Raw genomic sequence first — 25952 nt, 5'->3', positions numbered from 1 at the left:
CTGTTTGGTTCTGACCCAGGTTTCTACCAGTTGGCTGTTTTCTAAAGATCCTAGAGCCCTGCTGTGTGGATATACTGCAAGGTTATATTTTTATGTTCACACTTCTAAACTGCAACAGCTCATGGTAATGAGCCAGGAAGCTTCCTTTTGATTAAACACAAAGATATGTAGTCTGAAACTTAAGGTGGAGGACCATTAAAGCAGAAATCTGAATTTCTTTTTCAGTGGCACCGTCTAGAGTTGGAAAGAATTTATTGCACCTTTAAGGTGGCAGTATGTAGATCCCTGACACTAGCAGGAACTGCATACATGTCAGGGTAGCTTTATACCATATCGCCATGACTGTCGCTAGTTTAACAAAGCATTACAGTAAATGTTGTTACCTGTAGAGCAGAAAGCATGCAACCTCAGAATCCTCAGACTTTGTTGGTCCTTCAGTTAATTCCATGAGAGACTGTAATGCCGATTGTAGTTTTCTTTCCGGATCTACTCAGGGTCCTGCGTCTGCTGATGATGTCATCATACTACAACAATACAGAACTTATGTTTTGAAAAAAGTTTAGCAGTTTTGTTATTAAATTTGTGTTTCTTACTTCCTAAATGTTTTTGAATACGGTAACACAACTTTCGTAAGTCGTACGTCCAGCCAATCATTCCAGTGTGACATCATCGACAGGTGCAGAACCCCGAGCCAGAAGGAAACATAGCATCTAACATGGAATCCCCCAAAGACGCTAGCCCCGCACCCTATGTACTTTAGACCAAATTTTTATGGTGATATGTTATGAAGCCGCCAATATTTTTCAACAACTGGACATCATTTTATTCCTTTTCAACAACATTTCAAAGGATATTTCCAGAGATTAATGGTAAAAACTACACATGGTCTCTTTAAGACTTTCTCCTTACTTTCATAATTATGGCTGGAAACACCTCTGAGTTAACGTACTAAAACACATTGATTTACAATTATTATTCTAACTCATCCATCCATCGATTTTTGGCTGCTTATCCGAGGTTGGGTTGTGGGAGCTGTAGCCTAAGCAGGCAGGCCCAGGCTTCCCTCTCCCCAGTCACTTGGGCCAGCTCCTCCAGAGGAATCCCAAGGCATTCCCTGGCCAGCCGAGAGACATAGTCCCTCCAACGTGTCCTGGGTCTTCCTTTAGTTGGACGTGCCCAGAAAACCTCACCAGGCAGGGATCCAGGAGGCATCCTAATTAGATGCCCAAGGCACCTTGACTGGCTCCTCTCGATGTGGAGGAGCAGCAGATCTATTCAGAGCCTCTCACAGATGACCAAGCTTTTCACCTTATCTCTAGAGAGAGCCCAGCCCTGCGGAGAAAGTTCATTTAGGCTGCTTGCATTCATGATCTTGTTCTTTCTGCCTCTACCCAAAACTCGTGACCATAAGTGAGGGTTGGGACACAGATTGACCAAAAAATTGAGAGCTTTGCCTTATGGCTCAGCTTTCTCTTCACCAAGGCAATACCCGCATCACTGCAGATGCAGCACCAACCTGTCGAACTTCAGTTCCATCTTTCCCTCACTTCTGAACAAGACCCCTAGACACCTAAACTCCTCCTCTAGGAGCAGGACCGCATCTGGGACCTGGAAAAGAAATTCTACCCATTTCTGACTCAAGACCATTGTGTCGGTTTTAAAGGAGCTGATTCTCATCCCAGGTGTTTCACACTTGGCTGCGAACCGCTCTAGAGATCACGTTCTGATGAAACCAACAAGACCACATCATCGGCAAAAAGCAGAGAAACAATCCTTAGGCCACCAGAATGGATGCCCTCACCACCTTGGCTGTGCCTAGAAATCCCGTCCATAAAAGTTATGAACAGAATCGATGACAAAGGGCAGCTTTGGCGGAGTCCATCTCTCACCAGGAACGAGCCCGACTTACTGCCGGCAATGCGGACCAAGTTCTGAGACCGGTCAGTGACCTAACAGCCCGTATCAGAGGGCCTGATACCCCATACCCCCGAAGTACCACCCACAGGGCCTCCCAAGGGACATGGTCGAACGCCTTCTCCAAACCCACAAAACACATGTAGATGGTTGGGCGAGCTCCCACACTTCCTCAGGACCCTCTAAGTGTATAGAGCTGGTCATGTGTTCAACTGCAGGACGAAAACCAAATTTCTCGTCTTGAATCTGAGGTTCGACCATCCAACGGCCCCTCCTCTCCAAGACCTCTGAATAGACGTTACCAGGGAGGATCAGGAGTGTGAGCCCCCTGTAGTTGGAACACACCCCGCGGTCCCCCTATTTAAATAGGGGCACCACCACCCCGGTCTGCCAAACCAGTGGAACTGCCCCCGATTTCCATCAGTCAACACAGCCCTACAGCATCCAGAGCCTTTAGGATCTCACCCACCCCCAGAGCCTTGCCACCGAGTAGCTTTTTGACCACCTCAGTGACCTCGGCACCAGAGATTGGAGAGCCCAAACCAAAGTCTCCAGACTCTGCTTCCTCACTGGAAGAAGTGCCGGTGGAATTGAGGAGGTCTTTGGAGTACTCCACTCACCGATCCACAACATCCTGATTTGAGATCACCAGCACACCTGTATCCTGAGCTGCCTGGGACTCATTCAACAGACCAACAGGGACAGCACTGTGTGGTGACCCAGGAGTCCCACTCTTACGTGGTTCAAAGAATCTCTGTATATAGGCTCCCTCTGGCCACCTCTCAGGGTTGTACATCTCCATATTCAGCACATCTCCGTATTCAGCAGATGGGTCATGTTTATTTTTGCTGATGGCTTCTGAAGGGCAAAGTGTGTGGAGGGTTTATATCTGTTAATATTGGGATTAATAGCTTTCTGTTTGTCAGGACGAAACAAGGGTCAGTTAATTAAAAAGTAAACTCAGACTAAGTTAAAATGAGTTAAACAAATTATTTTAAGCTGACACAAGAAGCACACTTCCAGTCTGTTATACTATTTCACCAGTCAGGGAGATTTTAGAAGTGTTTTAGTCTACGAGAACTATCAATCCCAGAATGCACCGGAGCAGTCACTTGACTGACTCCACTTCTCTTGTCAGTCACTGGACTCCACTAGATTCCAAAGTTCAAAAACAATTTTGTTGTGTCTTGTTTTCCTCCTCAGTAATAAAGTAAATAAAATATTGAGATGTGGATAACGATGAGTAAATCTGCGTAGATCTGAACCATCGACCTATAAATATCTGAACATGTAAAAGGTTTCATGTGTTTACATTATTTAAATAAAAACGTTTTATCGCAGTTTACTTAAAATAAGTGGACACCGGTGAAGCTAGTGGATATCATTGTTTTTATTCATTTTAATCATTATTTTTCAGGGTTTGTTTTTCAGAGCGAGAAGTTTGCAGTTTGTCCTTCCGGGGATTCCGTACCGCCCTTTTACTGTTTGACTGACTCTTGTGCAGGAGTGTAGGAGTTCTTACAGAAACACCGATACTTGCGTCTGATCTGCATCTCTATTCATCATTAAACATAGGATGAGCTCTTGTGAGTCCAGCAGCATCACTGTGATCGGCAGGTAAGCGAGAAAAAAGACGTTTCCGGTGTTAAAAACTTTAACCTGATGGCCAACGACACTTTTCTGTTTGATACAACCTGTTTTCGTATTTATCTATCCTTCAGATAATACCATCCTAATTTAACGAGGTAGAACCATCGACATAAGGGTAGAACATTCCACAGTGAAGCATGGCAGATGTTTTACTCTTTAACCCGTTTCTTGCACACTGCTCGTGTTTTTCTGTGCACTCAGCTGAATTTGCCCTAAGTGACCGAACTTAACCCGAAAGAAAACACAAGAGCTTTGCATCATTTCTGCCCCCTGCTGCTATGCAAGCAGACATGAGTTAAAACTATGCTTTCTGTGCTGCAGTGGGCTGATCGGCCGCTCCTGGGCTATGGTGTTTATTAGTGGAGGCTACAGAGTAAAGCTCTATGATAACCAGCCAGGACAGGCTGCTGTTGCCCTCACTGAGATCAGGTGAGTCTCATCACTCATAAATTCAGACAGACCTCCAGCTGCTTCTTCATTCATCTGTTATCAGTCTCCAACATGGTTACCATCTAAATGTGTTATTTATAACTTCATAACTACAAACCAATTTAAACAGAATATCTGATTCTACTAAATTATGTCATTTGTATTGCACACTAATCAGGGTGAGTATAAGCATACATTGATTATTTTGAGGAAAAATAAACCATGTGTTTTTTTGTAGTACAATTCAATTCAATTATTTGTTTATCTTTTATTCATGTATTACTTCTTCCTAAAAATACCCATAAGTATACAAAGTGAAAAGTGACGGGGAGATGAGCGGTCTCAGTCCTCTCAGATGTCAGGACGTTGCTTTAACGTCATCATATTCAGATTTCAGATTCAGATTTCAGATTTATAGGCCAAGTAAAATTACATTTACAAGGAATTTAGCGTCGGTCGATGTTCGCTCTCTAAAACATACAACAACTTCAATAAATGAGAATAAAATACATAAAAAACACATAAGAACATGTATACCCGCACACATGTACATTTACACACACACACACACACACACACACACACACACACACACACACACACACACACACACACAAACATATACATATATGCACACACATATACATATGTATACACACACACACACACTCATATCCATAAGCATACTGAATAAGTATTAAAAACTATAGTAAAAGGATGGTAAAAGAATCTACAGATTCAGGAGAGAAATGGCTGAAGGAAAGAAACTGTTCTTGTGTCTGGTAGTTTTTGTGTACAGTGATCTATAGCGTCTGCCAGATGGGAGGAGATGGAAGAGAGTAGATGCAGGATGTGTGGCATCTTGGACAATATTAACTGCCTTTTTCCTGGTCCTGCTGATGTACAATTCCTGGGCCGAGGGCATTTGGGCACCAATGATATGTCCATTTTTGTGGCTGACCCAAACCAGACAGTGATGAATGAGCAAAGTATGGATTTGACTGCAGCAGTGTAGAAGATGATCAGCAGCTCTTATGGTAGGCCATACTTCCTTAGTTGCCATAAGAAATACATCCTCTGCTGAGCCTTTTTGAGGATGGAGTTGATGTTTGTTTCCCACTTCAGATCCCTGGAAATGATAGTTCCCAAGAACTTGAATGAGTCCACCATTGACACTGGGCTGTTGGATATTGTGAGGGGGGGCAGCACTGTGGGAAGCTTCCTAAAATCCACGACCATCTCCACAGTCTTAAGGGTGTTAAGCTCAAGACTGTGCTGACTACACCAGACCACCAGCCTCTCAACTTCTCGCTGATAAGCAGACTCCTCACCATCCCGGATGAGCCCATTGACAGTGGTGTCATCTGCAAATTTCAGGATTTTAACAGCTGTGTCCTTAGAGGTGCAGTCATTGGTGTACAATGAAAAGAGCAGTGGAGAAAGGACACACCCCTGTGGTGTACCGGTGCTGATCAGCCTTGTGCCAGACGTAACATTGTTCAACCGCACATGCTGGCTCCTATTTGTCAGGAAGCTGGAAATCCACTGACACATAGCAGAGGAAACAGTGAGCTGAGAAAGCTTTGTGGTGAGGATTTCTGGTATAACGGTGTTAAAAGCAGAGCTAAAATCCACAAACAATATCCTTGCGTAGGTCCTTGGTTGATCAAGATGTTCCAGGATGAAGTGCAGCCCCATGTTAATTGCATCATCCACTGACCTGTTTGCCCTATAGGCAAACTGCAGGGGATCCAGCTGGTGGCCTGTGGTGCTTTTAAGATGGGACAGCACCAAGCGCTCAAAGGACTTCATGACTACTGATGTCAAAGCCACGGGTCTGTAGTCATTCAGTTCGGTAGGGGAGGATTTCTTCGGTACTGGGATGATAGTGGAGCTTTTGAAGCATGATGGAACCTCACACAGCTCCAGCGATCTGTTGAATATCGTTGTGAAGACAGGTGCTAGTTGGATAGCACAGGTCCTGAGGCAGGAAGGAGTTACGCCATCTGGGCCTGGTGCCTTCCGTACTTTCTGTCTCCTAAAGATGTTGCAGACATCCTCTTCCTTCACAAGGAACGTAGCTTGTGAATTAGAGGAAAGAGGAGTAAGAGTTTCCAGGTGAGGGGTGGTGGCTGCAGCTATGCTGGAGTGGAGGAGGGGTGTGACATTTATGTTGCAACTGTTTTGACAGTGAGTGATATCACTGAGCAGCGCCAAAGGCATCCACATTATAAGTTAGAAGTGGTGTCGTGTCAAACGCATTTAATCTATTCTGAGGATCGGGAGAGCAGCAGTGTGATGAGAAATGCAGCATTCCACAACCAGAAGCGTTGAGACAACAAAGCATCGTGAATTATGCCGTTGGAAGTTTAGAAACTGTGATTTTAAAAGCGGGTGCACACTACTTTTTGGTTTCCTTCCACCCTGCTTCACCAGCAGCTCTTCCAACTTCACAATTTCCAGTTGTCTGATGGCGTCTGCCGATGTCATTTCCTACTGAGTTACAACGAATCAGCACAAGTTAAGCACAACTCCCGCTCAGCAACTCTACTGGGCTATTTCTGAGAACATACCCCAATTCTGGTTCTCCGTTGGTTCCTGAAGTGACCTGGAACGAGATCTTTTCGGGCCAACCAGTGAAATGGTAAATGATCTGTATTAGATGTAGTGCCTTCTAGAGTCCTAGAACCCCCCAAGGTGCTTTACAACACAATCAGTTGTTCACCCATGCACACACATTCATTTCCTGGTGGTGATGCACTTGTGGACTGACAGAGCTTTAGGTGTGTGTGTGTGTGTGTGTGTGTGTGTGTGTGTGTGTGTGTGTGTGTGTGTGTGTGTGTGTGTGTGTGTGTGCGTGCGTGCGTGCGTGCGTGCGTGCGTGTGTGTGTGTGTGTATTACAGGAAGCAGATGGAGGAGCTTGAGAAGTGTAAGATGCTGAGAGGAGAGCTGACCTCCAGACAGCAGCTGGATCTGCTCAGCAGCCATGACGACCTGTCCCAGGCCCTGGAGGGATCCTTCTTTGTCCAGGTGACACAAACAGGATGCTTCATCTTTATGACGCTAACTAAATCTTTGCATCACTCCGTGCAGCAGGTTTGTTACACAGATTAAACTCAAGGGGGCAGTATATCATCACTGACGTCTGTTCTAGATTTAAATGAATCAAAACAAAATAAAAATAAAGGTTTACTGCAACTTTCCGACATGAATCACAGAAACAAACTATTTTGGGATAAAGTTTTTAATAATGAACATATGAGAAAAAATATTTTGACTTCATTCTGTCATTAGAGAATGTAGATTTTTCTTTCTGTTCCAGGAGAGTGTATTTGAGCAGCTGGAAGTCAAGCAGCAAGTCTTCCAGGACATAGAGCGTCTTGTGAGTCCAGACGTTGTCCTGAGCAGCTCCACTTCCTGCCTGGTGCCAAGCAGTGTCTTCTCCAAGGTTCAGAGCAGAAGTCGCTGCCTCGTTTCCCATCCGGTTAGCTCGACCACATTCTCTAAGAGAGGAGTTTATGATTGCTCCATCATGTTAACAGGATCTCTGCTTCTACTGGCTCTTCTCAACACTGAGATCTTAAACCATAACCCTAGAAGAGAGAGGTTAGGATCTTCTCACTGGGCTCAGACAATTGCATATTCTGAGTTGGAGTCACTCTGAATCAGTGACTATTGATTGAGCATTGTTTGAACATGTTCAAAGTCCCAGCAACAGGAGAATGAGGCCTTGTGGCCTTCAAAAGGAAACTCTGCAGTCATTTGGAGACATTTAGCAAACTCACCTAACCCAGTCAGAAACCCTAATTACAGTTTTTCTTCAATGCTTAAACACATTTCTTGAATCTATGCCTCATATTCTCATAATAGTAAACACAAATCCATAACACCTCACCCAATTTCCCAAACATCGTGTTTTCTGGTCAAAATGAAGCTCTACACTCAAACCGTTCACTCTTGCTGAAAAACCAAACACACACACACACACACACACACACACACACACACACACACACACACACACACACACACACGTCTTACCAATTGGTGGAATAAATTCTAAACAATATTTGATAAACTGCCAAGCTATGTTGTTTGTGGTTCTCCGCCACAAAATCCTTTTCACATGATGAACACAAAAGAGGCAACCAATATATATACAGTTGCACATTTTCATTCATACAGTTCAACACACACCACAAACATTATTCCACCTCAGCCTCCAGTCTTTGGTCTGGGCCAGGCCAGAGAATCTCACCCACATCACAGGCTACATCAGCCCTAGCTGGGCAGTGGGGGGGGGGGGGGGGGGATCCTCTTGCTTGCCTGATCCACCCCTGGCATGCATGAACTGAGATGTCTAGGCAGGCTTCATTCGCGGCCTGGAGGAGGTGAACACAGACATGAGGTTCTCTCTGTCGTACACTTTTCACCGCCGTACGGAAAAAACACTTCTATATGGTTTAGAAAGGGAGAGTATGCAGACAGAAAGATGTTTGAAAACCTTGGGTTATTGGTAAACCAGTCTTGAACCAGAGTGAAGCGACTCACATTGGAATGGACTCGTTGCCCCGCCTCCCTCATAGTCATACCATAGACAAGGACTTGGTGTTCTAGACCTCCTTCTCCTCAGTTTCCTTTGCATCTCTTTGGATCCATTGTTTCAAGCCTGCATGTGCTGACTTTGGCCCTTTTATCTATCCATCAGAGTTTCTGATTGGTGTGTGTTAAACTGTGACATCTAGCGTTTCCAGTTGGTTAATTGTGTGCTAATTGAGCTCAAGTTGTGCTGACTTCAGTTAACATTACTAGTGCTTTCCAAATGACCACATGGTGTCAGCACTGAAACATGTAGGGATTTGTGTTTAGAGTTTTGTAGGAACAGTTCACCAAATCTGACTCGTGTTAAAGCAGGGGAATAATGTGTATGGTCAGGGAAATGGGTGTGCGTTTTGAAAAATGGCATTATGGTTTTGGAATTTGAGTTCAAAAGGTGGCTGTAGTGTTTAAGCAAGCGGAAAAAACTAATAGTTTTTATATAAGAAAAAAAAACATTTTAAGAGTTTAAACAATTATTGTTGAGTTTGCTGATGTTTAAATATTAAAAAATACCAGAATCTGAACTATAAATAAATATAATTCTGGTTTAAACGTGTTGAGCTTAAACCAGACCAGATCCTCACAAGTGTATCAGGGTTACAAATAATAACTGTCCCAATTGCTCCAGGTTAACCCACCCTACTATGTGAAACTGGTCGAGCTGGTACCTCACCCAGAGACCGCAGCATCTGTTATGGAAACCACCTACACTCTGATGATGAAGGTAAAGACCCCGTAAGAAACAGTTTGGCAGTTATTGATATCAGAGTGAGTGATGAAAACTCTGAGTTTGATGGATGGTTGTAAAGTCCTGCTAGACGAAAGGGAAACCTTTATGCTTCTCATTCAAGAACAAACTCCACTCAGGAGTGTATTTTAATTTATTTTTGTGCCTTAAGATCAGTCTGAACTGTCCCTTTTCCCCTTTTATCTGAAAGGAAGGCCACTACAAGACAACCTTTGGGTTTGTGACAGAAGTTTATCTTTAGATGGCACTCAGACGCTGAACAAGAGCAAATGGCTTAATCCTGCTGAACTTCATGAGCATGTTTGGTGTTGTTTGTGAATCTGACTCGGAGCAGCAGGTCGAGGGAAGAAATGAAGAGGAACAAAACCAGACTACCTGTGAATGTGTGATGACATCCATGGTACATGGCCTGTATTTGATATAGCACCTTCTAGAGTCCTGGAACCCCCCAAGGCGCTTTTCAACACATTCAGTCATTCACTCATGCACACACACATTCACACCCTGGTGGTGATGAGCTACAATGTAGCCACAGCTGCCCTGGGGCGCACTGACAGAGGCGTACCTGCTGAGCTCTGGCGTCACCGGTCCCTCCAACCTCTACCAACAGGCAAGGTGGGTTTAGTGTCTTGCCCAAGAACACAAGAACAGAATTCTCTGTCGGGAGCCAGGATTGATCCTACAACCCTCCGATTACGGGACAACCCACTCTACCTCTATCAGCTCAGTGGCCTAGTGGTAGAGTGTCCGCCCAGAGACTGGGAGTTCAGGGTTAAATTCCTGGTCGGGTCACACCAAAGACTTTGAAAAAAAAAAATGGAACCCAATGCCTCCCTGCTTGACATTCAGCATTAAGGGGTTGGATTGGGGGGGTTAAACCACCAAATGGTTCCCGATCGCGGCCGTGCCTGCAGCTCACCGCTCCCCCAGGGGGGTAGGTCAAATGTGGACAACCAATGTCACACACACTGATGTGTGTGTGACAACTGATGGGACCTCAACTTTTAACTTTTGTAACCTCCTGAGCTACTGCTGCCCTATAAGAGGTAATCTCAATGTTAGCTGTGATTGATACAAGTCTGTCCTACTACTGCTTTTCTGTCATTCTCACCATGTTTCAGTGTGTTTTCTTATTTCTGGAGCGATTGCACTGCTAGACTTCTGTTTCGTCTTGGTTCAGGTTGGTCAGGTGCCCATCCGTCTGAGAAAAGAGATCGATGGCTTCGCTCTCAACAGAGTCCAGGTTGCCATCATTGCAGAGTCCTGGAGGCTGGTCCAGGTCAGAATCAGATTTTTTTATGACAGCCTGAACAACACAAATCCATTTCCTCTTCAATCATATGCACATCAGATGGTGGTCGCAGTTTAATTATGATGTGAAATTAACGTGTTTTCTCCAAATGTTTGGTAACAGCTTACCGTAAATCCTCTAATATTAGCCTGTATTTAACTAACTGCCGGGTATCATATTTTGGCCGGTGTCGGAGTTGGCGGAAGTGAATAATGGCCGGTTTTTTATTGTGGCCGGGTGGAATGTGGTAACAAGCAAGTACGGGGGGCGGTTGTGTCTTCCGTCTCACTTTTGATTTGCCAGTGATAGACCGCGAGGGTAACTTTAACCATGGCAGGTGCGGAGACGAAGAGGAGGCGAAAATTTGATATCAAGTTCAAAGAGAACGTGCTGATTATGCTGCAGAACACTCTGGGGAGCAGTAGCAGGGGTTGTATGAACTAGTCACTAGTCGACTTCACCGCTCTATAGTGACTTGTTATGCCTGTCATCGACTAGTCGCTGTCACATGATAATGACCGGCAAGATGCAGTCCACGGAAAAGACAGCAGCCTGCTGTCAGCAGGTGACAGGTGATGTGCCCCGATCCACAGCAGCGAAACGCATCAGGCACAAATAAAAGAATAAAAACATAAAAGGAAATGAGCCGACATGAACGATCGCGTGTTAAATTAGTTTTTGAGGTGGCGACACCTAATTTGATAACGTTACTGTGGCCGTGCTCAGGACGCAGATGTCTGGAGCGCGTCAACAATCAGAGTGTTGCATGCGCAAGCTGGTTAAGGTTAGGATGGGGGTGAGGGGAATGTTAAATTGCAAGAGGGTAAAGGTCACAATTTGGTTAAATGTCCGTTTTACGGCGGGCGTCAGTACCGACGCTCTGGCACAGCGCGCTGCCTTCCGTGGCCGGCAAGCAGCGCGCACTCCGCTGTTTTTGCGGTCGGTAGATCTTTTAGAACTGCAGTTCAAAGGTAACTCATAAGGTGAATATATATGAACCCAGGTAGCAGTTTTTCTTTAGGATTGAGAGGAGATGCAGGAAGATAATAAACAGGCAGGACAGAAAAATAGTCAGATAAAAACAAGTTAGTTTTTGTACCTGGTGGTTGTTTAGAGCAGCAGGAACTCTGAGAGGCTGCAGGTGCATCAGTGAGTTTGCGGCCGCTGCGCAGGGGGAGGGGGAGAGGGCTGAAGCAGAAACTACCGTTGTTAAAAGAAATGTGTTTAACTTTGAAAATGTGGGCGCAATTTTAATTGTCAAAAACTCCAGCGAACAATTAGTTCATTTTGCTCAAATAGAAATTGAGGCCTGCCTCTAATTCTGGTCCTCCTTCCAATAAAGGCCTGGAGCTTGATGAGCTTGAGTCAAATACAGACCCGGGCCTGTATTAGAGGATTTATGGTACTTGGATAACCATTTCTCTCCTTTAGTGATTAGTCACTTTTATTATAAGGTTATACTTATGTAGATCCTCATCACAGCCTAATATGGGCGTAGCTGCCCTGCAAGATTCACCTGTTGGTATTCACTCTCCTCCTTGGATGTCTACCTAATGTTTAGCTGAGATGAGCTTAGCTTTCATAAGTCTTATTTACAGTAATTTACCCACACGTTAATCGTCGTCGTCTCATCTTCCTCCGCTTATCCGGGTCCGGGTAGCGGGGGCAGCATCCCAACTAGGGAGCTCCAGACTGTCCTCTCCCTGGCCACCTCCACCAGCTCCTCCGGCAGGACCCCAAGGCATTCCCAGACCAGATTGGAGTTGTAACCTCTCCAACGTGTCCTGGGTCGACCCGGGGGCCTCCTGCCGGCAGGACATGCTCGAAACACCTCCCCGGGGAGGCGTCCAGGAGGCATCCTGACCAGATGCCCAAACCACCTCAACTGGCTCCTTTCGATCCGGAGGAGCAGCGGTTCTACTCCGAGTCCCTCCCGAATGTCCGAGCTCCTCACCCTATCTCTAAGGCTGAGCCCGGCTACCCTACGGAGGAAACTCATTTCGGCCGCTTGTATCCGCGATCTCGTTCTTTCGGTCATTACCCAAAGCTCATGACCATAGGTGAGGATTGGGACGTAGATCGACCGGTAAATCGTTTGTATTCTGAGCAGAGAAAAACAAGATTGTGATCTAATTGTCCCAGAGGAGGTCTTGTTTTGGACATGTATGCATTCTTTACATTTGCATAACACAAATCCAATGTCTTGTTTTCTCTGGTGGAGCAGCTGACAAACTGTTGAAATGTTGGAAGTGTAGCTGAGAGTGAGGCATGATTAAAATCACCAGATATAGTCACAAATGCATTGGGGTGCTGGGTTTGTAGCTTAGCGACAATGGAACTGATGGCATCACATGCATTTTCAGCAATGGCTGAAGGTGGAATATAAACGGTTGCCAAGACAACACTGGTGAACTCTTGGCAAATAATATGGGCGACAACTTACAGGAACATGAGGTGAGAAGAACCTTGAGAGCAGTAAACCCCAGGAAAGCTGCCGGACCAGACGGCATACCAGGGATCGTGGTCAAGGAGTGTGCCAGTGAGCTGGCTGGTATCCTCACCAAGTTGTTTAACCTCTCCCTGTCTCATGCTTCAGTCCCAAGCTGCCTCAAGTCTGCAACAATTATTCCCATCCCCAAAAAAATCTTCCATAGACAGCTTAACTCATTCACCGCCAGCTGTTTCCTGATCACTAACGGCCTTCGCTGCCAGCGTTTCTCATCGTTTTTACTGTTTTTTTAAGAGTCACAGAACGTTGCGCGCTAGCATGATGTCGATGCCAAAACAGCCAAAACAAAGCGGAGACTCACCTCTTACATCAGGAAGAAGCCGTGTGTTTCGAGCGTTATCCGTTCTTTCGTAATCCGTTGTCGAATTGTGATCGGCAGACGCTTTTCCGGTTCGCGCCTCACTTTTTTTACAGGAACGGCCCAAAACGATCTCCAAACACATGGATGTGTTGCTTCCTGATCATGTGATCTGTGACGTATGCGGATGAAGATCGGCTTCAGGGCTGAGATGTTTGTTCTCTCAGCGCGGGGGCTCGTTCCGATGCTCAAACAGTAAAAAAATGCAAATGACGACTTTAGTCGTCATCGGCAGTCAACGGTTGGATCTAAAATGACGACTTTAGTCGTCAATGGCAGTGAATGAGTTAAACGACTATCGACCAGTTGCCCTCACACATGTAATCACAAAGTATCTGGAGCGACTTATCACCAACCACATCCAAGCCTGTCTCCCCACCTCCTTCGACCCCCTTCAGTTTGCCTACCGGGCAAACAGATCAACAGAGGATGCCATCGCCCTGATGCTGCACACAACACTGAGCCACCTAGAGACCAGAGGAAGCTACGTCAGGATGCTCTGTGTTGACTTCAGTTCAGCTTTCAATACCATCATCCCAGACATTCTTCTCATAAAACTGCTGAGCCTTCAGATCCCTCCCTCCACCTACCACTGGATAAAAGACTTTCTCACAAAATGACCACAGCATGTTAAACTTGGCTCCCATCTCTCCTCCTCCATCCTGCTCAGTACTGGCTCTCCTCAGGGCTGTGTGCTGAGCCCCCTACTGTACACTCTGTCCACATCGGACTGTACCGCATCCCACCCATCCACAGGCATCTTTAAGTTTGCTGATGACACCACTGTGGTCGGCCTCATCACAGACGGAGATGAGGCAGCGTACCGGGCAGAGGTCAGTAATCTGTCAAGGTGGTGCTTAGACAACAACCTCACTCTGAATATACAAAAAACAAAAGAGCTCATTCTGGATTTCAGGAGACACAGTCACACACACGCCCCTGTCCTCATAAATGGAGGGCGTGTGGACCGTGTCCCCTCCATCAGGTTCCTTGGCACCATCATCTCTGCTGACCTGTCCTGGTCTGCCAACACCAGAGCTCTGGTTAAAAAGGCTCAGCAGCGGCTGCACTTTCTCCGGGTCTTGAGAAGGTGTGGCCTGGATCAGAAACTGCTGCTGGCTTTCTACCACTGCTCCGTGGAGAGCACCTTCACCTACTCCCTGAGTGTGTGGTATGCAGGCTCCACTGCTGAGGACAGGAAGGCTGTTCAGAGGACAATAAACACTGCCCAGAGGATTATTGGCTGCACCCTGCCATCCTTGAGGCCATCTCTAGAACCCGCTGCCTGAAGAGAACCGCTGCTATCCTCCGTGACCCCACCCACCCTGCCCACTGCCTGTTTGACCTATTGCCCTCAGGGCACCACTTCAGGTCAGGTAGTTAACCTATCACATACCACCAGACTTTCCAACAGCTTCTTCCCTTGGGCCATCAGAATATTCAACACAACAGCATCATTCAACCCCCCACATCCCCATCAGTAATGTGGACTAATCTGTTTTAAATCCTTTTAAATTGTTGTTTTAGCAGATCTGAATCACTGGTTGCACTTTCTTGTTGTTTGCTAAATGTTTTTAAATTGTTTTTAGTCCTCTATGGTTTTGACATTTATTATTATTTATTGTCTTGTGCACTGTTGATGGCGGACCATCTGTAATTTAATTGCCATGAGCAATTACAATGAAGTCTATTCTATTCTATTCTTCTATTCTAAACCAGCTTGTTGCCATGGTTACGCACCATAACAAATGCTCAAAAAGTGAAAAAATAGCAGTAAAAGTCCTCCAAGCTTCACAGCACCAGAAACAGAAAAGTAAAATGTAAAAAAAATACTCTTTTTCTTGAGAAACTAGAAGAAAAAATGTCCAAGAAAAGGCAAAACTTACATATAGTCAACAGAGCTACTCCAACATGCAGCCACCCAGAGCAGCGCAGTTCCGAAATCATTCACTGCCATTGACGACTAAAGTCGTCATTTGCATTTTTTTTTTACTGTGTGGTCCAGGGTATCCGCAGGTCCTTAAAAAGTCTTAACAAGTCTTAAATTAGCTTTTCCTAATTTAAGGCCTTAAAAGTCCTTAAAAATGACAAATAATCCTTAAATCCAGTTTCCAGAGGTCTTAAATTACCAACGACCCAATAAACAAGATTCTTTTATTTCTATAAAAACTTCGTGAATTTCTAGTTAGTGTTCAGCATTTTTTGTGTATGACGTTGGAGTAAGCGGAACCGTACGCAGTCAGTTGGTTGTGAAAGGGGGCTATTTTTCTAGATAAACACATTAGCTGGTTAAGCTAGTGGGAGCTTGCGCCATGGGGAAGTGCAAGTTTAATGGTAACTGGATGGCTAATCCCACGTTCGCGACGTGGTTAGCACCGGTTCCAGGCAATACCTGGAAATTATCGCTTAAATTTAATTTTTAAAATAGCTTAAATTTGGTCAAAGTGGCCTTAAAATAGGTCTTAAAAAGTCTTAAATTTGGCTCCCTTAAATCTGCAGATACCCTGGTGGTCATCGGAACGAGCCCCCGCACCATGAGAACAAACATCTCAGCTCTGAAGCCGATCTTCATCCGCATACGTCACACGTCACATAATCAGGAAGCAGAAAATCCATGTGTTAGGAGATTGTTTTGGGCCGTTCCTGTAAAAAAAAAGTGAGGCACAAACCGGAAAAGCATCTGCCGATCACAATTCGACAATGGATTATGAAAGAACGGATAACGCTCGAAACACGCAGATTATTCCCCATGTAAGATGAGTCTCCACTTTGTTTTGGTTGTTTTGGCGTCGACGTCATCCTAGCAAGCAACGTTCTGTGACTCTTAAAAAACTGTAAAAACGGCGAGAAACGCTGGCAGCGAAGGGCTTTTCCATTCAGGAAACGGCTGGCAGGGAATGAGTTAAGTCAAAAGCACAGTAAAAATCACAGCATTGGGTTTTTTAAAGTGATGGGTAAAAAACTGTCAGTTTTATATGGAAGAAGAAAATATTTTATATAGCGCACCTCAAAATTAAAATCACGAGGTGCTTCACAAGAACAATAAAATTAAAAATATAAAAAAAAGATTAAAAAATGGGAGAAAAACAGAACATTTTCTATTAAAACAATGTGAATGAAAGATTGTATAAAAATTGGTGGGGCGACGTCCCCAGCCTCCTTGGCTAAACTGACATCTATAATTGTTGTTCTTCCCTCTTCAATGGAAGAAGACCCGTCCTGTCAGTGGTGTTACGCCTGGCATCCGGATGCCGATTTCATCGTCAGGGAAATGTTTAGCACAAACATAAGTCCTATGGCAGCAATCCAAGTTTCAGGAGTTGTTTAACGGTCTAAAACATTGTGAAATGAAGGTTTTAGTTTAGTATTTTTAGACTTTGTGCAGAAATGAATGCTACTTCTGTCTGACCCATAGTTCACCTTGCACGGTAACAGGAAAAGGGCTTTTTGCCATCCTCTCTGTAGGTGTCATTTTTGTGACATAGGCGCGTTTTAATACAGTCACAACATCTGGGTGTTCACTTTTATTGACAGTGAGCAATAATTATGATGCTGCTGCATAATGTGTAATTATGTTTGTATAAAACTTTCTTGTGAAATTACAAATGTTCTGTGTACTCTTAAACGAGAGACACACCAGATTCAACAATGCATGGATGGACCATGTGGTTAGTTTATTGCACATTCTTTACTGGCTGTACTGCTATAACAGCCTGGCCAGCTGTCCGATACATGTGGATATATAGTCTGGCCACGACCCATAGACAGAGCTCAGTTGCGGGAAGAGTCTATGGTTGTCTTTCAAATGCTATTGGACAACAAACAATGTGATGTAGTCACCACTACGATTGTTGTACAACAGGTCAGTCTGCCATGCACTGTTGAAGAAGACACAAATACATCCTTTTTCTAACCTCTATCTGTCTTTGACTCAAAGAAAACCCAAGTCCGCATGGTCCAGAGTTGATGCCTAAGCTGTTTCAAACGAGCCGATGCCATCTTAGTAGTTCCGCTCTATCGCAGCATCCCGCCCTCCAAAACGATGATCGGCAAGACAAGATTGTTCTCGCCTGCTGAGGCGCCTATGGAGCGTGGCTAAACCAACCTGCAGAGCCAAATCCTTTTGCTCTTGCTACGCTCTGTCTAGATTTCTAGGCTACGGTTATAACAATCAGATGTACTGGTGTGGAAACAAGTCATTAAACACTCATCCCTGCAGCTTCTCCCAAAACATGAATCTCACTTCAACTCCAGACAGAAACCAGACAAACAGGAAATGATGAAAATAAATAAATTAATGAATAAGTAAACAAAGTTTAACATGAAGTCCCTCCCTGACAATTGAGGCTCGTTTCTGGCAGTGGCCTTGTCCTTACGTAACCCCCCCCACCCCCACCCAATAAACTCTCAGAAAGTGGTCCTTGAGCTGCGGCCAGCACTGGAAAGCAGAGCAGCTGAGAAAGCACCTTGTTACCCCAAGTGATTATAGTGGAGAACAGACCTCACCCACCACCCCGTTTCTTTCAGATAACAGCTTCGTTGTTGGACGCTGGAGCCTAACAAAGACGACCCTGTGCCTTTCCTCCTGCTCACCCCACTCTCTGTATCTGTTTCCTCTGTGGTCGGCCAACAGGCATCTCAAACCCAAAGATACCTGAACCCCTCCCTCTGCCTGGCCTGCCTTTCATCCCTCCATCCTCTGCTCTCTCCTCCATGTACATTATCCCGAGGACACATAGTTAACTGATTAGGGAAACTTAATATAGTGGGACTGAACTGATGGGATCAAAGAGACTGTAGATGTTACATTAGAGGGTAGAAATTACAACTGTGTTGAGCTTCCACAGAGAAATCTCACATCGTTGTTCTTTAATGTGACCTGCTGTTGTGTTGGTGGCGTCATAAAATCACCGACTGTCTGATGTTTTGGGTGATTACTGAACAAATGAAGCTAAAATATATAAATAAATTCAATCAAATGAGCTCAGTTAACGTTTTTTGGGTCGTCTCACTCCAACAGGATGGTGTTATCTCAGTGAAGGACATCGACCTGGTGATGTCAGAGGGGCTAGGAATGCGTTACGCCTTTATCGGTCCCATGGAAACAATGCATTTAAATGCACCTGAAGGTAAAGTTCCTTGTGTAAACTTCCAACTTAAACTCACACAGGAAGGTCATGCGTTTTTTTTTTTTTTTTACTTGTGTAAGAGCAAAACTTGTTGCCCGCATGTCCAATTTGAACCTTGCTGGGAAACATCTCCCAGCACAACATACATGTGCTGACCTCCACTGTGATGCTGCTGCTGTGTGTGTGCGTCACACTGAGAGTGAAACCTCAGGGAGATGGAGAATATCAAAGGGGAGTGTGAAACCCAGAGAGTAACCCTGACTGCTCACACACACACACACACACACACACACACACACACACACACACCGTACACTCTGGCTGAACAAAGCAGCCTTTTGATGGGTAGTTACTCACACAGTAATCCAAAACACACAGCCCTCATCATGGTCTTCCAACCAGATGCCAGCTCTACCTGTGGTGACAGTACTGAACCTTTTACTGAGTTTTTTAATCCAGGAAGCTGTAGTGTGATCATGTTCTCAAAAGACAGTTTCCACCTACCTCTGTTCTGTTCCGACCCCAGATCCTTCCAATCAGATAGAGAAGCACTCCGGCTCTCTGTCTGCAAACCTGAATGCTTCGGAAACCATTATCCCGCACAACAGAACATTGTTCTGGAGAAAAACAACAAACCACCTTAAGCTACTGTTTGCTGCCTCTTTGGGACTGTTTTTCAAACCAGTTAGACCAATTTCTGTAGCATAAAAACCAGATAAACACAAGACAAAAATACAGCTAACAATGTTGGCGCCAAGTGTGAGGAGGAACGAGCCCAGGGCATCTGCAGATGTGACACTTTCCTGCAGCGTGATAACTCCAGACCTTGAATTAAATACACAATCATAAATCAGCAAATTTATTAAAGTGGCTGAATTCAAATAAACACAATGTTTTTTTGTTTTTTGTTTTTAATCAAAAAAAATTTTTGTAAACACAAAGTTCTGACTTTTGCTGTCTTAATGAAGAGACATGGATATGTGCAAAACCCCAGTGAAACGATAAAGATAAGAAAAGACCCCTTTCCCATTCATGTGAGATGTTTAGTTGAATGCAAGTGGTACTTCTCACACTGTTGTGTCATGTGCAGCGAATCCTACTAAGATCAACGCAAACAGAAGGCCCCCATCCAGCAGGGTTTAAGGTTTCTCTGCTGCAACACACCTGATTTTAATCAGTGGGTGATTAACGGGCTTCTGCAGAGGTTCACGACCTGCTGAACAGGTAGTCTCACCACCAAATCAGAGGTTGGACACCACTGATTTAAAACAAAGCACCTGCCTCAATGAATTTTCTTCTCTCTTTTTGGGAGTTACGTCTTCAAACACACAGCTCTTAACCTTCTTCCTCACTAGAATGTAAACAACCCACATGGCTGGCCCCTCCCAATGACCATTTCTGCCTGCTCATTGTCATTTATAACAGGAGATCTTACAGCTCTACAGATCAGATTGTGACATTTTATCTGTAATCTCTGTTATTGCAGAGTTATTTTAAAGGGATATTCAACCCCTAAATGAAATTTAGCCTGTTGGCATATTCCTCAGAGTTAGATAAGATGGGCTGTAGCTGCCTCTGGCATGATAAAAAGGACAGAGAGCCTCGACGGGTGCATAAACTTTATTGTTGTCTCCTTTCTTTTTGTGATTCAACCTTAACTCTCACCCACCCTAACCTAAACCCAACAATGTACAAAAACACAATTATGTACATACACAAATCAACACCTGAATACAAATCTTAATAAGTAATGATTATAAAATATCAAAAACAAGCACGCCTTGTCTGCTGGCCAAGGGTGCTAATCAATGATAGCAGTTCTACATACGGCAGCCATTCTGCTGACTACACAGCAAAACAAACCAAGTCAGCACTACAGCATCAAAACAAATCTCAACACGATTAAAAATACTAAAGATTGTGAGAAAAGCCCGGAGCCCCCAGGGAAAAAATATGTTTTTTAGTACCTGTTCAACAAGTGGTGTGGTTATTAACTTACACACTGTTGCTCGCCCCCAACTCCGGGAGCATCGGAACGGCAACAGCCTTGCCAGTTCGGAGCAGCTTATGGACTGTGTCAATTTGACGATTAGTGGAGGGGGAGTCATAATCTTTAAATAAATAAAAGAAAACACTTTGTTTTGTGGGTTTCATTTTTTTTCTTTTGGTTGTGCTCTGCTTTCACTGGCCAATACTATATCACTGTTAAATATGTTTATATGCTCAATTTTTTTGGGTGGGGCAACTTTATGATATTAGTTATTACTATTATTAGTGCCCCGCTTGTTTTCACCTGTGTGTGAACAAACATGGCTTCGGCCGCAGCTGAGCGACAACGAGGTTTTCGTTATGAAGAGAACGCAGGGTTTCCTTAGCGCGCGGCGCTAACAACTTAGCGACGTGACATGTCTCGGAGAAAGCGTAAAAACACGTTGGACGCTTCTTCTGAAGCAGGAAAATAACACTTCTTCTTAAGCAGAGCACGACGTCGCCTCGGCTCGTTCACCCTCTGCCGAGCCGGTGTCGGTACAGAATCTGCTCGGGTTCAAGATCGGCTCGGGGTCCTTCGACTGCCGATGACGTCAAAGTACGGCAAACCGACTCGGACAAAATATACTACACCTCTATACTGTTGGAAAGAATTTAGCACTTTCGTTATTAAAATAACGTTTCTTAAGACGTAAGTTTGTGTTTATAATGGTATTAGTAAAATAAAACACTATATCTTATTCATAATGTTGAACTCCTCTTTGAGCACATCCCTTGAAGAATCATAGGTATTAGCAACACCTGTGAAATTGTATTTGCAGGAAAGAAGTGTGTCCCGTTTATTTAAGTATTTTGTGTTTAGAGTTTTTGACGTCTTGTCATAGACTGTAGCTGCTAGCCAAACCTCTGGAGTTAAAAGTTTTCTGGCTTTACTAAAAAACCTGTCTGTATTTATTTGATTGATGGTATTTTTACTTTCTTTTAGACTCCAAATGTAATCATTTGGCACGTTTGTAATTCATTATTTGCAATAATGTAATCGGCGATATTAGCATTAGCATTCCTATGGGTTTTTCCATGTATATTAGCATTGCGCTAACCACTCGCTGCCAAATTGCAGCCTTTGAGATTAGAAAATCTCCTGGCTTTACTAAAATACCTGTCTGTACTAATTTGATTGATGGTATTTTTACTTTCTATAAGACTCCAAATGTAATCATTTGGCACGTTTCTAAATCATAATTTGTAATAATGTAATCGGCGATATTAGCATTAGCATTCCTATGGGTTTTTCCATGTATATTAGCATTGCGCTAACCACTCGCTGCCAAATTGAAGCCTTTGAGATTAGAAAATCTCCTTTTGTCTCATCGCAATTTAATTGCACATGCAGTTAATCGTTCAGCCCTAATATACATGCAGCTCTATGCTACAAGCGTATTTTCAAAGAGGTAATGATGGATTTCTTTGTAAAAGTTGTCCATCTTTCCATTAGAAAGATTTGCCTGGACCAACGTTTTTTTTTTTTTTTTTTTTTTTTTTTTGCAGAAAAGCATATTTACATTACAAATAAGGCGAACATGCCAATGTATTCAGATGAGAATTGAACAGTCAGTGAAAAGGGGGAGGACAAAAACAAACAACAAAAAAAAAAACAACACAAAAACAATGCAAGGGACCACTACACAGTTCCAGGAAGTCTACAAAAAAGTCTATACATATCTTCATAGCTGTTATTATTGATACATTTAAGGGATCTTAGATACAATCTAAAATCATGTACAAATGCATTGAACACAGGGGGTGATTTCAGTATTTTTTGTTTATGTATGAAGAATTTTGCCAGACAGAGAAGTAGATTGTAGCAGAGTTCTTGGTTGTTTGTTTGAAGGAGAGTTCCAAAGGTGACGACATCTCTTGAAATGGGACATGGGATTCCAATCTGAGGTTGAATCCAGTTTTCAAAACAGTTCCAAAACGTCCGTGTCTTGTTGCATTCAAAGAAAATATGATCAGTTGTTTCAACATCCTTCCCACAAAAGGAACATGAATTATCATCAATGTTAAAACGTTTTCTGAGCAGATCCTTTGAGGGATAGACATTGTTTAGAATTTTAAAATGCGTTTCTTTGACTTTAGGTTGAACAGGAAGTTTTAAATAAAGAGTCCTTAGTTTAATAATGGAGCTTTTACCAAATTTGTAAATTATGTTGTTCTTGTTGACTTTACAAGGGTATAGTTGATCAGTAAAACACCGTCTAATAAATTGGTTGGTACACTTTTTATCCGTAAGGGGAATACCTTGGATGGAGATAGAACCATACTGTGGATTTATAGGTTGGTGTTGAATAATGTTTCTGTACTGGAAGACCACCTCTTTAGGAAGTGCTATTAATAATTTTATAAAATCAGATTTAGGAGGGCTAAAGTTATATTTAAGACAAAATTCATCGTACCCTAGTAGTTCACCATTATCTTTCATCAAGTGTACAACAGACCAAATTTTCCTATTCATCCAATCTTCATAAAATAGTGACCTATTACGGCATAATACATATCTATTGTTCCAAATTATAGAAGAGTGAGGGGAATAATTATGTACATACAACAACTTCCAATACATTAGTACTTGTTTGTGGAACTCTGATAATTTTGTGGGCAGTTTGTTTATATCAAAATCTGATAACAGTAAAATTTTTAGACCACCCATTTTGTTAAATATATGACTGGGGATAGAATACCAGAAAGCGTTCGGATTCTTGAGCCAAGATTTTAGCCAATTAATTTTGAGTGTTCCGTTAAGGCAATTGAAATCTATTACTTTTAAGCCTCCATCTTTAATTTCTTTGACCATTTCATCTTTCTTTATATAGTGTGGCTTATTTCTCCAAATGAAGTTAAAATTGATGGTGTTAATCTTTTTAATTAGGTTGTTTGAAATTGCAGTACTGCAGGTTGGATAAACTAATCGAGATATACTCTCCATTTTGGTTAAATAAATGCGCCCTAATATGGAGAGATCCCTCTGAAGCCAAATATTTAGTTTGGCTTTAATTTCATTAAGTTTATTTGTTATGTTTGTCCTTAGGTTAAATTGTTGGTCTTTAGAAATATATGTTCCTAGATATTTAATTTCAGATTTGATGGGAATGTTACAAATTTCTTTTAGAGGGGAGTCATGAATAGCCAATAGTTCACATTTTTTCAAATTTAGCTTAAGTCCACATGCTGCAGAGAATAGCTTTATTTTATCAATAGCAATAGGAATTTGTTTATAATCTTTTAAGAAAAGCGTGGTGTCATCCGCTAATTGACTTATGATCAACTCTGTGCCAAGGACATTTAACTTTTTTAGATCCACACAGTTTTTTAAGTAGATTGCTAACATTTCACTAACTAATATGAAAAGGCAAGGAGAAATTGGGCAGCCTTGTGGTATGCCCACAGAGACATTGAACCTGGGGGTGGAACCTCTGGGTAATGAAACACAGCTGCTAATATTCCGATACAAACCTCTGATGAGATTAGTAAACTTAACGCCAAAGCCAAGATGTTCTAGAACTGAGAAGATAAATTGGTGTTCCACTGAATCAAATGCTTTATAGAAATCTAAAAATAATATGAAACCGTCATCATTTATCATATCACTATATTCAATAATATCCATTACCAATCTTATATTGTTGTGAATAGATCTTCCTTTTAAAAATCCTGACTGTGTTTCCGAAACAATATCTGAAATTCCAGATTGAACACGTATCTTGAAAATGTAAGTCAGAAGTTTATAATCTGTATTTCTTAGGGTAATTGGTCTTCTGTTTTCGATAATCCTATGGTCTTTATCTGCTTTTGGAATTGATATTATTACACCATGTCGCATTGTAGGAGGGAGATCGCAGGATTCAAAAATCTCTGAGAAAACACCAAACAGTAAATCTTTTATTTCTTCCCAGAAATGATGGTAGAAGTTGGCTGTAAGTCCATCTGGACCGGGAGCTTTGTTCAGGGATAGTCGCTTCACAGCTTTATCCAGCTCTAAGCTTGTTATATTGTCATCACATAAAAGTCTGAAGTCATCATTGATTTTAGGAATATGCATTTCAATACTGTTCAGGAAGTTATTACAATTTTCTTCAGAGAATTTTGAGGAGTACAAATTGTCATAAAATTTAAGAATTTCCTTTGAAATTATCTCGTCATCTGTAATTTCTATATTATTTATCAATATTGATTTTATACTGTTCTGTTTTTGTCTCCTTTTTTCCAGATTACAGAAGTATGCATTATTCTTTTCACCCTCCTCAATCCACTTTGCCCTAGACCTAATAAATGCACCTTTTGCTTTTTGAGTATACATTTCATCTAAAGTGGATTGAAGATTCCGAATCTTTTGTTTGTCATCCTCCGTAGGGCTAGAATTGCTGCAGTAAAAATTCAGTTCTTTAACAAGATCTATCTCTTTCTTCTGAGATTCTCTTAAAATTGTTTTGCTAAATGAGATTGAAAATTGTCTAACTTTATATTTGAAAAATTCCCATTTCCTTACTGAAGTGTCTAGTTCTTCTGACGTAATAACACCTGACAGAATAGATCTTATCCCGTCACAATAAGAATCATAATTTAGTAGAGTGGAGTTCAATTTCCAATATTTAGTTGTCCCCCGAGTGGAAACCTTTGGTTTTAATTGTAGATAAATAAGACAGTGATCTGTCAGAGGTGCAGCGGAGATATCAGTATTGATCTCATATGATAGTAAATCATTAGCCACAAGCCAGTGGTCAATTCTGGATTTATAATTTGTGTTGAACCATGTGAATCTAATTGTATTTGGGTTAAGATGACGCCAAGCATCCACTAAATTCTGTTCATAGCAAAAGTTATTAAGGATGGAGTTTGGGTGACTTGAGGAATATTTAGAGGGCCATTTATCCAAAAAATCATCCTGAACCATATTAATGTCTCCCCCAACAATGACATTGTTGGTGGAGTATGATACTTTAAGATGCTCAAGCTGTGAGGCTATTACTTCTAACAGTAGTTTATTTTGGTGTATAGTATTGTACCCATACAGATTTGTTAAAATAAATTTTGCATTATCAATATCAATAACAAGGATTAACCAGTGACCATGTTCATCTTTGTGTTGAGCGATAACTTGGCCCTGGAAGTTTTTTAGTAAAACAGCGACCCCTGCTGACCTCGAAGTTCCGTGGCAGAAGTAAGCTCCGTCGCCCCACTGTTTAGACCAAAAAGTGTTGTCCTCAGGCTTGGAGTGAGTTTCTTGTAGTAATACTATATTAGCATTTTTCCCTTTGCAAAACAGGAAAAGACTTTT

General features: G+C 42.7%; 1 protein-coding gene across 2 annotated transcripts in view; it reads left to right on the top strand.

The window, feature by feature from the left end:
- Window positions 1-3372: 3372 nt before the first annotated feature.
- cryl1 (crystallin, lambda 1) overlaps window positions 3373-25952 on the top strand; it is a 38330-nt gene continuing 15750 nt past the window's right edge. Inside the window, exons 1-7 of one of the 2 annotated variants that reach the window (XM_054746617.2) lie at window positions 3373-3531; window positions 3886-3993; window positions 6898-7024; window positions 7317-7478; window positions 9222-9317; window positions 10522-10620; window positions 18520-18628. In XM_054746617.2, coding sequence (XP_054602592.1) covers window positions 3491-3531; window positions 3886-3993; window positions 6898-7024; window positions 7317-7478; window positions 9222-9317; window positions 10522-10620; window positions 18520-18628 — 742 coding nt within the window. In that variant the 5' untranslated portion in view covers window positions 3373-3490. Of the gene's footprint in view, window positions 3532-3632; window positions 3660-3885; window positions 3994-6897; window positions 7025-7316; window positions 7479-9221; window positions 9318-10521; window positions 10621-18519; window positions 18629-25952 lie in introns of those variants that run through there. The other variant, XM_070544076.1, reaches the window with a different exon arrangement.

This window comes from Nothobranchius furzeri, chromosome 14, assembly GCF_043380555.1.
Source record: "Nothobranchius furzeri strain GRZ-AD chromosome 14, NfurGRZ-RIMD1, whole genome shotgun sequence".
Classification (NCBI taxonomy): domain Eukaryota; kingdom Metazoa; phylum Chordata; class Actinopteri; order Cyprinodontiformes; family Nothobranchiidae; genus Nothobranchius; species Nothobranchius furzeri.
The sequence above is the reverse complement of the archived record's forward strand: the minus strand, read 5'-3'. Positions and strand labels throughout refer to the sequence as shown.